The 14,562-nt window shown below is 42.1% G+C and overlaps 1 protein-coding gene across 4 annotated transcripts in view; it reads left to right on the forward strand.

Moving 5' to 3' along the window:
• Window positions 1-14,562, forward strand: part of LOC133403929 (phospholipid phosphatase-related protein type 5-like) — a 48,032-nt gene that overhangs the window by 12,854 nt on the left and 20,616 nt on the right. For all 4 annotated transcript variants that reach the window (XM_061679365.1, XM_061679366.1, XM_061679364.1 and 1 more), the window contains one exon: window positions 723-830. In XM_061679365.1, the coding sequence (XP_061535349.1) occupies window positions 723-830 (108 nt within the window). The remainder of the gene's footprint in view (window positions 1-722; window positions 831-14,562) is intronic.

Below are 14,562 nucleotides of genomic sequence, written 5' to 3' on the forward strand. Positions count from 1 at the left end.
CGTTGGAAACAATTACAGGAGAACTGTTGGAGGTTTAGCTGTAGTTCCTCATTGATTAACGCGACCTATGTCAAACTACAGCCGCCCAATACACCCTATTTTATGCTACTTGCATATAGATTGCTGTGCAAGAAAATATTGCCCAATGGTGTCTTTGTTACTGTACACAACCATTAGAATCAATCATCAGTCACTGATGGTGCAGTGGTTCACTTCTGACTCGTGTATGGGCACGCTGGGCACAGTTGCCACTCAGTGATGATGTGAATGGTCGTCTGGCTTCTCTATATGTGCCTTGTAACTGGCTGGTGACCAATCCAGGGTGTAGGCCGCCTGTCGCCCAAAGTCAGTTCGGCTAGGGTCCAGGTCCCCGTGACCCTGAACAGGATAAGCAGAATAGAAAATGCATTGATAATAGTGATGATACACATTTGGCATTTTTCAAATAATTTCAAAAGACCAGCTACACTTTATATGAAAAAAAAAATTCAAAGGTGCCAAATTCCCAATAATGGTGCACACAACTGTAGAATTGTCAGTGAATCTAATACAATTACTGTAATTCAAGTGTTTAATTGCCTAAATTGCACCTTTTTACGCGCGGTAGTGATTGTAGTCGCAAAACTTGACCCTTTGGTTTTTTTTTTTTCTTCTTTTGGTCACTCATTTGACTCCCACTAAATAAAGTAAGTGAACTGAAGCTTTCCAATGACCTTTGACAGATGATTTCCACACGGCTGGCGGCCCAGAGGCAGGAGATGAAACTTCTCGGTGACAGCAGCTATCAGAAGACCAGCACCTACATTGTACCCTGCTTCCTCTTTGTCGAGGTGAGAGATTGAAAGTGGCTCACCTTTGACCTGTTCACTCATTTACCATATGATTGTACAGTTGATCGTAATTTTCTTTTTAAGAAAAGTTTGCTGGATGCATGAAGAGAGCTGCAAAACAGTTTCCACCTGTCTTCTTAAATTTAACCCCTATGTTGCAAGAGCATGCCAGCTGGTCCTAATTAGGTATGCGTGAGTTGGGAGGGGAGATCCACCGCGGCTTGCTGCGGTGTTATTTAATGTTGTAAGATCATAGTGCTTTCGGAAATTACGAGAAATCATTATAACGATGAGGGTATAATTTGAACCTACATCGTATCCAACTAGAGAATAATATTAAGGATTTTGTTGAACCGTGTCATAACAGAAGTGCGTAATATACTGTATGTCATGGAACGTCCACTGGATTTGTTGTAATTCAGTTAAGAAATACTGGTGAATGCTAAATGTCAGTTCCTGACTCTCTCATTCAGACATAATTATTTTTTTTACGCGCCTGTACGGAAATTAATGGAACTTGCAGTTTTCCCGAGACTTGTGAATGTCATTGAAATCTGTGAAAAAGATCAATCAATCAACAATTCAGGATCAAATAGAAATTATAAATGTAATTTAATTAGAACAGTGCGTATATGACTGTATACATGTTTGGAGGTCCATCAATAAAAAGAAAAAAAGAGTGCCTACTGTGTTGTAGGTCATTGAAATCCATTAGCTTCACCTGTCAACAATACGCAAACTAGATTGAATCAAACTAAGTAAGTAATTGGAAATGCTTTGCTATTGGCCAAAGTGTAGCTCATCAGTCAGTCACTTTCACAGGGAGGTGGACGCTTACCACACTGCGCTGTCGCGTAAATGGAGAGACTGAAGACCTTAGTGAAAAATGATCTGCAACATCCACAATCTCTTCATCTGATTTTCTTTTAGAGTAGATACAGATTCATATGCGTAACCGCAGTGATTGTTGGACTATAAAACGTATAGTAACCTCAAAACAATATGTTCCTTTATTGTATGTTTTCAATTTCAAACAGTGAGAGGAGTGAGGCACAATGTTTGTATAGCTGTATCACATTATATTGGATGTGAAAATGAGACTCATTTTGAAAAGTAACTCATCCACACCTGATGGACGAATGAATCATTTGCATATCAATGTTCTCTTCATTTTTTCCACTTCGTTTCACATTTCTTTCTTCCTCCGTTTCACATGCTTTTCAAGGCGGATTAAAAACAACAATGGGCATCGGTTGGGAAAGTGACAAAATTAGCTGGCTTTTTAATTCAGTCCACTGGCTCCCATGAGATGCGATTGATTAGATGAAGTTAGCCAAATTGGAAATGATCAGAAAATGACACTGCTAAGTTGACTCTATTACATCTGTCACATACAGTTATTTAGAAATTATAAATGCAATATTCGATTTCTCGTCTTAATTACTTTGCTAAAGTTTGATTATAGATTTCAAGCCATTTGAAAAGATGTCTCATTAGGCCATTTAGAGGTAGTCCCATGCAGCTGGGCATTTAGAAAATTGTAGAGACAAGCTTTCTGAATGCAGCAAATGTGTTGTTTAATTGTTGTACACGTGTAAAAATGAATAAATAAATATAAGTGACTTTCTTTTTTGTCTCTATATGATGCTGCTTTGTCACAATGATTCCCATGAATGTTTCTATATGATTAGCAAAGCACTTTTTCCTCTTTGCTGTCACCAAAAGCCAATGAAAAACACTCAAGGCCATCTATAGTGATGTCATTTTTGTGCGACTCTTTTTTTTCAGTTTCATTTTAATGTTCTGCTTCCAAATTAAGACAAAAAAAAAATCTAATGTGACTCTTCCACTTGGTTTGAAGGCCAAATGGGTGCCTGTACAATGATGGCAAAGAATCTTGGCTGTCATGGCAATGGTTTGCTTTTCAGATGGCTGCATCACCATGGAAACTGATGTTGAACTCCTAACTTGTTCCAGAACAGGTTTTATTTTATTTTATTTTATTTTTTAAGATAACAAAACTGAAGTTGTCCTCGTTGTTATGGATATTTGGCAGTAAGGATTGTGAGGAGGCGTCTGAAGACGTTTTCAGGCATTCACTTTGATACGTTCCCAGACAAGCATCACAGATTCTCTGCAGAACGAATTGCTTTGTTGATTGCTGATCTTTATTTACCAGTAGTTAAATTAAGTAAATGGATTGTGTGCAGTGATTTCAATAATCCATTTGACTTTTTTTTTTTTTTTTTCTCAACACTGCATGAATGTAGCCCACAAATGCTGTCTTGGGGTGAACATAGCCAGTCTTGGGGAGTTTGACAATTCAAACGCATTTCAATGGAAAAACAAAAAAACAAAACCGTAGTAATCGCTTCCTTTTGTAAGGGAAAGCCCATTTGTGGCTGAATTACCTTGACGAATGTAATCCTCAACTCTTCCCACGACTTTCTTCCTTCCTCCTCTGCGTAATCCTCAAATGACCTGATGGAGAGCTTGTGGTCTCAACTGCTTTCCCTAATTAATTGACCTAATTAGGAATGATACCCAATTAGCCTGTGCCACTGCTAACACAATCCGTGCCTTCTGGTCCTCCGAGCCAGTGCAACAATCAGCTGAAAGAGCTTTGTTCTTGATTTTGCATCTTAGTATTGTGCCCGACAATGTAAAGTTAAATGATTTAAAGCTTAAGGTGTAAGAGCTCGGTAGAAAGGTTTGGGTATTGAAATAAATATAACTGCAGCTTACATGGCAACATGAAAGATGAGATGCCCGCAAAGGGGGAGAGAATTAAACTGATTAATATATGAAATAGTTTTGTGACACTGTTAAATTTCTGATTTGGTCGACTTTCATAACCAAATGACATTGAAGGCATATCCTTCATGAAAATTACAGATGCAACAACATCCACGATGCCGCGATATCGCGAAATGAAAAGTGCCTCGATATCGTTATGGTCTTGTCTCGGTATAAAATAATGAGCCGTAGTTTTGAGTCGGCGATACGCAGCCACACCACAGTATAAACACACCCGATTGGACGCATAATCCGTGTGACCGTGTGGGTACGTCATAAAAAAATGCATTGATTGGCTGACTTGCTCACGTGACCAAAAGGCTGCGTTGGGAGGGATGCAGAAACAACTCTTTGCCACGAGTCCCTTCCAGGGCTAAAGCGTAGCCGCTATGCCGGTCTGAGCTGGCCGCCACCATCGCTCCCCTTCGAAAAGATGATCTGCTGAATTATTTAAGCATATTGTAATAGTGGCATTATTTAGTGGTACACAACTGAGTGTTTATCTCAAGTCGAAAGTCGTGGGTGAAAGAACATCACACGGAGAGAGAGTGCCGATTACGACTCCCCATTACAACATATCCCTCCGCCAATACGTTACAGTAGTCCCAAAAATGAAATAATTAAAAAGGTCCACTACATACAAATACAGATTTCACTGTAAAAATAAATCTGACATGCTTCCCTCTCTTCAAATAAAATGTCCATATTTCAAATTAAAACATATTGTAGAGGCTGCTCAGAAAAATAAATCATCCTACAATATTACTAAGCAGATGAAAAGAAACTAAGGACTGTTATGCCTTTAAGAGTGCTCCTCACTTAATGATGTCACTTGAATTTTCGGACTCGAGCAAAGAAATCACTGTTCATAGGCAGTATCTGATTTCTAATATAATAATAAAAAAAATATGACAATACAGTAACTACTAAACTACAACTCCAATTCCAATGACGGTGGGACGTTGTGTTAAACATAAATAAAAACAGAATACAATGATTTGCAAATCATGTTCAACCTATATTTAACTGAATACACCACAAAGACAAGATATTTAATGTTCAAACTGATAAACTTGATTGTTTTTAGCAAATAATCATTCACTTAGAATTGTATGGCTGCAACACGTTCCAGAAAAGCTGGGACAGGTGGCAAGTTGAGGAATGCTCATCAAACACCTGTTTGGAACATCCCACAGGTGAACAGGCTCATTGGGAACAGGTGGGTGCCATGATTGGGTAGAAAAGCAGCTTCCCTGAATTGCTCAGTCATTCACAAGCAAAGATGGGGCGAGGTTCACCTCTTTGTGAACAAGTGCGTGAGAAAATAGTCCAACAGTTTAAGGACAATGTTCCTCAACGTACAATTGCAAGGAATTTAGGGATGTCATCATCTACGCTCCATAATATCATCAAAAGGTTCATCTGGAGAAATCACTGCATCTAAGCGGCAAGGCCGAAAACCAACATTGAATACCCGTGACCTTCGATCCCTCAAGCAGCTCTGCATAAAAAAAACGGCATCAATGTGTAAAGGATATCACCACATGGGCTCAGGAACACTGCAGAAAACCAATGTCCGTAAATACAGTTCGGCGCTACATCCGTAAGTGCAACTTGAAACTCTACTATGCAAGGCAAAAGCCATTTATCGACAACACCCAGAAACGCCGCCGGCTTCTCTGGGCCCGAGCTCATCTAAGATGGACCGACGCAAAGTGAAAAAGTGTTCTGTGGTCCGACAAGTCCGCATTTCAAATTGTTTTTGGAAATTGTGGACGTCGTGTCCTCCTGGCCAAAGAGGAAAAGAACCATCCGGACTGTTATGGACGCAATGTTCAAAAGCCAGCATCTGTGATGGTATGGGGCTGTGTTAGTGCCAATGGCATGGGTCACTTACACATCTGTGAAGGCACCATAAATGCTGAAAGGTACATACAGGTTTTGGAGAAACATATGCTGCCATCCAAGCAACGTCTTTTTCATGGACGCCCCTGCTTATTTCAGCAAGACAATGCCAAACCGCATTCTGCACGTGTTACAACAGCGTGGCTTTGTAGTAAAAGAGTACGGGTACGAGACTGGCCTACTTGCAGTCCAGACCTGTCTCCCATTGAAAATGTGTGGCGCATTATGAAGCGTAAAACACGACAACAGAGACCCCGGACTGTTGAACAGCTGAAACTGTACATCGAGCAAGAATGGGAAATAATCCCACCTACAAAGCTTCAACAATTAGTCTCCTCAGTTCCCAAACGTTGATTGAATGTTGTTAAAAGAAAAGGTGATGTAACACAGTGGTAAACATGACCCTGTCCCAGGTTTTTGGAACGTGTTGCAATCATAAAATTCTAAGTTTATGATGATTTCCTAAAAACAATAAAGTTTATCAGTTTGAACATGAAATATCTTGTCTTTGTAATGTATTCAATTAAATATAGGTCGAACATGATTTGCAAATCATTGTATTCTGTTTCTATTTATGTTTAACACAACGTCCCAACTTCATTGGAATTGGGGTTGTACTAAACTAAACTAAACTACTAAAGTCTACGGGAAGAGTCAAGAAGAAGAGCAAGAAAAAGAGCTTTTTTCCAGTTCTCCTGCTTTCGCCTCTTTGCCCCTTTTGAACCTTCTTCCCATACAGTAAGTACAATAATTATCATACCGTGAGATTAATACCGTGATAAAACCGAACCGTGAGATATAGATAGCGTTACAACCCGACTGAAACTGTTGGTCGAAGTTCAAATTTAAGCTTTAATGTGCTTGCACCTGTTTCACTGTATGTCTCTCTCTTCTTAGCGCTGCATCCAGAACATGATAGCCTCAATATTGTGCAACATGACACACCTTTTGTTGCAGCTGCACAAATATCCCACAATCCCCCAGGTTCAGCCAGCATCTTAAGCTTGCTTTTATTTCCCTCCTTGTTCGCTCACATTGGCCTATTCTTGACATCATTTGGAGATAAAAGGATTTTCCAAGCTTTTTTTTTTGGTGTAACACTTTGATGATGCACCTCTCAGCTCAGCCATTATTCTCTTTGACAGCCTCTCCCCAGTCCGTTTTTCCCCCCGACACAACACATTGGAGATCCATCAAGTGTGTTTGCTCTCCAGCACCCATCGCACACCTATTGGAGCTCTCCATTACGGCCCCGTTGCCTTCCCTCCTGACTAAAGGTTGTGCCCGTGCAGACCTCTCTCCACCCTCGCGCTTCCTTTCTCGCTGCATTATATTTTCCTTTTCTTTCCCCTTGTCTCTTGACATGGCATCCTCTGCCGCGGCCCAACAGACCTTGTCCTTCCTTGAATCTTGTCATGATGCCCACCTCATGTAACACACAGCAGTTTGTTATGAGAATCTTTTTTTTTGCCATGAAGATGAGATCAGGAGAGTTCCCCCCCCCCCCCCCCCCCCCCCAATTCGGCACCCAAGTTAATGTGTAGCACCCCCCGCAGGGCGCTCACTCCTTTGTTGTTACATTACCATCTCATTACCTATTTCCCATTCCTCTTCCTTTAGTGCAATGTTGCCGGTGACTCTCTCACTTTTCACTAGTTTCCTACTGTGAATCTTTTCACAATCTGCTGTCTGCTGCCCTCCATTTCTTTATATCTATGTGTTGACGGCTTTGTTCCTTATCGTTTCTTGCCTCAAGGCCGGTCTGCCGCTATCTTAGATAGCACATTCTAGCTTGTGCTTAAACTTTCCAAGTTTGAAGCGCAATACTTCATTCATTATTCTTCTCTGAATCATCATTTTCTTTCCGTTTGCTTATTCTTGTAGAGTGGAATGTGAGAGCCTGCCTTTTCCCTTTCCTTTTGCGCTCCCAAAGAGGATGAATATTTTCTGCCATTATTAAAATTCAAAAATCCTTTTTAAATCTGTTGGACTCCATATTGAATTCGAAGCCTCGGTATTAGGCACACAAGAGAGTGCAGACCTCCGCCAATAATGTGCATTTCAACGCAAAGATTTCCTCACAACGAAGTTGAGCCGTTGAAACAAAACTATTCACTGTAAGGGGAATTTTTCATAATACTCCTAACGGCCGTATGATTGTAAAAAGAGGTTAAAACAAAATTAAAAGAAAGTGGCTGCTTAAGTACATGACCTATTCTACTGCCCTCACTGCTCGAATAATGTTCCATTTGCGCTATTTAAAGTGATTTCCATGAAATGTTTTTACATACAACTGTGGCTGTGGATCAGTTGGTAGAGCCAGACATTCAGTGACCGAAGGGTCGACGGTTCAAATCCAGGCATAAAATCGGTCTGCAGTGCAAACAAAAAAAAAAAAAAAAAGGTTGAGGAATGTCGTTCTGTGCTGAAATAATACCAATGACATAATTAAATCATCAATTTCATTTGGTGTTCAAGCCCTCGTATACAGTGTGAATTTGAAATGAATCCTAACAAGGCAATTGCACTACAGTATTGAGCCAGTGCTGTACTGTTACCGATAACGTCTTCAAGTCCTGCTTTTTGTCTTTTTTTTTTTTTTTTTTTTTAAACTCATCATCATCTGTTAGACCCCCGGTGAGTCGTCGGCATGCAGACACAAGGTGTGCCGGTGTGTTGAGCGTCGTTCTCCTATTACCGTAGTGAATTCAGCAGAGCACTGACTGCACCAATTATAAATAGCATCCTATTTATCCGTCTGCATCAGGCCCACAGCTCCCTACAACAAAACATCTTCCTTTCCGTTTGCATTCACGCTCTTCATCCGCATTCCTTGCCCCGTATGACTGTGCCTCCGTACATCTTTTGCCTCCAGGCAACGCTTTTGTTGCGCGTGTTTGCTCTTTTCCAAATAAAAATCGTTTGTTCCACACTGCTTTGCTCTTGCATAACACCCCCCCAAACACATTTAAACTCACAATTTTTTCCATGTGTGAGGACCAGATACACTCATTAACGAAGCTCCTTCTGGCACATGAGTACTACACTATATACCGAACTATAAGAAGACTAAATGTTGCAGCTGTAACCTCCCCAAAGTACAATTCATACCAATATGAATGAGACAGAAGAGGCACGTGTGGCAGCTGCACACTTTTGTATTCAATATATATTCACGATTAATCTCCGGAGCTCGTTTTCATGCTCATTTAATTGAAAATTTCACACAGTGTTCAGGCTCCCTTTTCAATCTGCGCGTTCACATGGATTATTATATGAAAACCCTCCACACGTGCGCAAAGATACCGTCAGCGATCATCCCCTCATTATTTCCATGAATAGCACCTGGCTGATATTCGGTTGCGCTGGGATTTCCCGCTTGTTGAAAGGATAGTGGAGACGCTTGTTAGCTGCCGGCGTCCCACCTGTTACCACTTTAGATTGATGGGAGGCGGAGCCATATCATAATATGCAGCTCCTTTTTACCGCTGAATATGAAATGAAGTCTGGACTGCCAAGTCAGCTGCTTATTGTCTTAACGTAAAGAGATTCAAATAGGAAGAGGCCTCAGTCTCAGCCCTGCATGTCATAACCATGTCTGGCACTTTAACGGCGAGTAGCCTTTTTTCCTGTGCTTAACTTCTTTTTACACTTCAGCGAAATGCAAGGTGACTTATTCAAATGTGAAAATATGACTTCAAACGTTTGCACCTGGAACAGCAACAGCAAATCATATTTAGAATGAAGGAATGTTTGCATTGCAAAAGTAAAAACCAAACCAAACCGAAGGCAATCATTTTGGCTTTGGGTTCTTGCCTTCTTTTATGTTAAGAATGTGATTGTTAAATTATTTCAAATGTGTTGCCTCCTGGCCTTTCTTGATGATAAATCGTCTATAATGTCCTTGTATGATATCTTCCCTCCCTTATTACAAGAATCTGCCTCTGCTCCCCGCCCTGCATCTCTTCTACAGAGGGCGACTCACTCCTCAAGGAGACGCAAATTCCCCATACAAACGCTAATGATCCGAGTACACTATAGAAAACCATTCCACGTCGCGTTTTTTTAAATTTGTATGATTATTATTATTTTTGGGGGGCACGTTTCAGCCCCGCGCGGCCGGACATAACGCACACGCCAGAAACGGCCACTGTTTATTTGGGGAAAAGTGTTTTGCAGTGGGTGAAACGGTGGTTAGCACATCTGCCTCACAGTTCTGAGGACCCGGGTTCAATCCCCGGCCCCGCCTGTGTGGAGTTTGCATGTTCTCCCCGTGCCTGCGTGGGTTTTCTCCGGGCACTCCGGTTTCCTCCCACATCCCAAAAACATGCGTGGTAGGTTGATTGAGGACTCTAAATTGCCCTTAGGTGTGAATGTGTGCGCGAACGGTTGTTTGTTTCTATGTGCCCTGCGATTGGCTAGCGACCGGTTCACAGGGTGTACCCCGCCTGGCTGGGATAAGCTCCAGCACGCCCGCGACCCTCTTGAGGATAATGAACGAATGAATGAATGTTTTGCAGTGCCAACAAATTTAGAGTCCAACTTAAAGTCAATATAAGATTACAAATGGACGTGTTTACAGCAATATGAGCATTAGGGTGTGTGCTATAATATTTTTGCATGAAATCCAAGTAAATTCTCAGAACAGATCAAATGATTGAGGAACATGAAACAAAATGGTGGGCATGTAAAAGCGTGGTGTGCAGAAACAAATAAGGTGGAAGACCGTGAAGATGCTTGATCCTCTTCCTCACCCTCGTTCCCACTTTGTACGTTACTTTTCTCTCCACTTCAGCCTCCTGCTGCAAATTTGCATTCATTTTTCCTCTTTAGTTTCCTCTCATTAAACTTGCTTTGCCGCATTCTGTTTTCACAAAGTGTTGATCTTCATCCACACTGCTCTGTTGGCTTCAAGCTTCTGTCCCCTCTTGTTGTCTGTTGCCCCCCCCCCCGCTCATCTATTTTGTTCTCACTTTGTGCATTGCGTTGTAATGCAGCTTGGGGACAGTAGGAGGCGCGCTAACCACGACGATGTGCTCCTTGGAGTAGTTGTGTGTATGTATTTATCAACGGCCTGCAAATGAGAGATGAAGATATAAAAAATATATATAAAAAAGAACATAGAGGAGTGAAATATGAAGTACGTCGCAATATATAGCTATACGGTGTATAGAGTGGAACCTCTGAGATCCAGCACCAACTCTTCTGCCCCATGGTTAGTTAGCACTTCAGCCGTGCAGTTCAGTTCACAATTTGCTGGCGTCTACCACTTCCATATCCCACCTCTTGCCAAAAGTCAGCTGGGAAAAAAATGTCACATCTCACCGGCGACCCTGAGAAGGAACAGAAAAGGGATGGATGCACGGTTAATGTCGTAATTTGCGCTCACTCAAAACCGTGTCAGGTGTAGAGAGCACCTCATCCCGAGCGTTGTGGCGTTTTTGTTGTCCCCCCCCCAGCTGGGAGCTGCCCTCTTAACACCAGCGCCCACGTGCAGTACAGCTCCTCGCCCTCTGTGAGCATGTTGACTCTTGTGCCATCTGGCTCCAGAGACGCGACATGCAGCCTTGTGCACGCTCACACGTTTTGGTCCCATAGCACACTATTATTGCCATATTTTGTTTTACACCCGTGCAGTTAAAAGGCTTTCAAGAGGGATGGGATTCTTCCCCGCTGCCCCCCGGCCCCCTGTCGCAGCAGTCGCTTTGATTCCTTTGCTTTTCGCCGGTTTGAAGTTGAGCGGTATGTTCATTAAAGCTTAATTGCATGGTCTGATAAATCCTTTTTAGTTCACTAGGCCAGTCAAAGGGGGGGGGGGTCATGCTCCATAATCATCTTTACATCATCTGGTCTGAAGAAAGCTACCTGAAAGATGACCAATTCCAATGTTTTGCTCTAGTTCTGTAAATTGTTTCACCATTTCCAATACGTAGTTTGTTTTAGCAAGTGTGTACAGTTGAAGATGTCAAGCGCCATCGAGACAAAAACAGAGCCACGGCAACTAGCACGCTCACCTGTATGATCCAATGCAGCGTAGGACACGAATCACTCTGATTTGTTGAAGGATCTCCGGCAAAGCCGCTGCGTCTCCACTGTCCTGCATCGCGGGTCCGCCGTCCGTGACAACTGCCTCTTGTCCGAGCAACCGTGCGCGCTTGCAACACTATTGACGGTGTTAAATATTTTCGGAGGACACAGATTTGAGTAAGGCCACATGCACTTCAAACAAGCTGTCAACGGTTATATTGAAGAAAAAAAGAAATCGCTGTTGTTTGTGTACTTTTGAGACAGGCCGCTCTTCAGTTCCCAGCATGCGTCGCTAAACTTTTTACGTCATAAGAACGTTAACCGTGATCATTTAAATGTATCTATCTTACCAGTAGTTTGTTGAATGTGTGTCTGAATTAATTGTCGGCTTAAATTTCTGTCGCACGTTGTGAAAATGAAAGTGTGACTCGTGAGGTGCAGTAAGATCCCGGTCAGTTCCGTTTGATGCTAAGCAAAGTTAAGTGTGCTTCACCAGGACATTCGAGCATGCTCCTCTGTTGACTTGAGCGACTCACCGGTGTCACAAATTCAATCATGGTTGACAGCATCCTCATATTCATGTATTTTTTTTTTTTTACATTCTTTATATTCGCCACGAAGCGATGTCTCCCATCTAGTGGTGAATGGTGTTATTGCAACTTAAAACCGATAAGGTATAGTAGAGGAAGCATTTTTAAAATGTTCAAAAATTAATCAAGGGGCCACTCCGAGTGTGGGCTTGAGCCACATGTGGCCCGCAGGCCGCCAGTTTGCCATCCCTGATGAGATGTATAAAAAGAGATGTATAAAAGCTGGAGTTGGGTCCACTAGCCTTTACTATTGGTGGTATATATATATATATATATATATATTTTTAAATTATTTTATTATTATTTTTTTTTTAAATACAGAAATCACTCATCTTGAGTGTTGCACTTGAGCGGTGCACAATTTTGGACTTTGTTGAACGATTGGACATGTCTGACTTATTATTATGAGGGTGATATCCAACTGTTGAATCTCCTCAGATGAAAATTGAGTTAGTCTCTGATATGACACAGCCAATCATGAGTTCTTTCATCTTGCAAGATGATCTTCTGAACCACTTAAATTTTCATCCACACTGCTCTATAAACCTGAGACTGTTCTAAATATTAGTTGAATGGAAACGGAGGTATCAGCATACCACAACCATTTGATTGATAACTGTAGGATCAATGATTTAATTTGACTATAATGAGAGTGAAATGGTCAGGCAAAGCAAATTTTGTTGACAATAAGTATGAAGTGCAATAGAATATCTACAATTGGATTTACCGGAGACAAATTCCTTGTTTTTTTGTTGTTGTTGTTGTTGTTGTTGGACATACTTGGCAAATAAAGACGATTCTGATTCTGATTTACCTTGCGTGTCTAAGTGCCCACAGGTTAACGTCAAATGCATGTAAACTTAATGTTACTCCGCTGGTTGCTGTCGGCAATTGTCGTCTTGATTTAATATTGTGTGCACCTGAAATGTACCCCACACGTGTTAACACCATATTTAATGCTCAAAGTTTTTGCTGTAGGTTTTTGGGGGGGTTATTTACTGCCAGTGTTTTGTTTGGGTAGATGAAGCGTAGAATATGTTTGTTCGTCTACACGAGCAGATGTCTGATTCATATCCGATTTTTTGGGAAGAGGTCTCACTCTGATCTGAAATGTCGTGCAGTGTGGTTCTGCAGGTTTTCTCTCCATGTGTGGCCCAACTACTTTGGCTGCTAAGGTCAATGGAATTTTAAAGCTAATGCTCACTGACCTGAGGTCCTGGGTGACATCATGACATGAAAATTTGGAGTATAAAACTCCAGGTTTTGTGCGACTTTAGAGGCTCATTTTCTGTCAAATCCCTGGCGATGTGCATGATGTGCATAAACTTCTTTAGTTTAAAGAGTATTTAGGGTGACAAGCAACTGTAAGCAGGTGTTTTGTGTGATTTCAAGAATTTTGCCCTTTCCCTTGACACTTTGAGGTTGCACTCTTTTCACAAGCCGAGTTGAACTAATAAAAGACGCAGGGAATTCTGACAGCCCGTCTTGACCCTTTTCGACCTGGCCGGAGTTTGTCAGCAGTTGCTTTGTGTTCTTACTGCTTTAAGAATTACTTTTATGCAAATGCAAGTCCTCGGTGACTCCACGCAAATGAGAAATCATCAGCGTGACCTCTATGAATATTCAGACGGGTCTGCATACAAGAAGTCGGCTATTTGTTCAAGTGGAGGTGAAACGGTCTGAGCTGTTGGACTGACAGTATAGTCAATTAGATCAGTCAGCTGTTACGCTTATGAAATGTAATACCAGATGCTAAACGACATGCCAAGCCTCCCCTGGGAAGGTCGTCCTGATGAAACAATGTAAATCTCCCTTTCACCCGTCACTCCTACCACCGTAGACCTCGCTCTCTCGCCATCCCTCCCTCGCGCCTTCTGTGGTTCAGCAAAGACCGACGACGACGGTTCAACGGCGGCGTGTGTCAGAGTTCCTCCTCAGACGAAGGAATGCACCCACATGCCCGCCGACATGCTCTCACACCGCAAACATAAACACACACACACACACACACACACACACTCCCACGCAGTCGACACACACGGAACTCATGTGGAAGCCGACAAACATGGGAAAGGGCCGCGGAAAGAGCTGCTTGATATTGTTGGCCGATATATACACACGGGGGCGGGGGGGGAGAACCCGGGGGTGTTTGTCGGATTTGCCAGCATGTTCAGAGAAGTGTGTGGGTGCTCCCGTCCTTCGTGATTACTCGTTTTGAAGCAACAATTTGGAGTATTTTTTACCAGGGTAAAATCATGTTCATGGTGTGTCTGCTTGAACTATGAAAGGGGAAAAGCATTTGTGACATTGCCATAGTAACCCAGGATCACCTACTAGTTTGGCGGACACCTTTTATGTTAGGTTAGCGCTCACACAAGTGCTAGCTAGCATTACTACTCCAATGCTAATGTTCT

This window comes from Phycodurus eques, chromosome 6 (genome assembly GCF_024500275.1).
Source record: "Phycodurus eques isolate BA_2022a chromosome 6, UOR_Pequ_1.1, whole genome shotgun sequence".
Taxonomy (NCBI): Eukaryota; Metazoa; Chordata; class Actinopteri; order Syngnathiformes; family Syngnathidae; genus Phycodurus; species Phycodurus eques.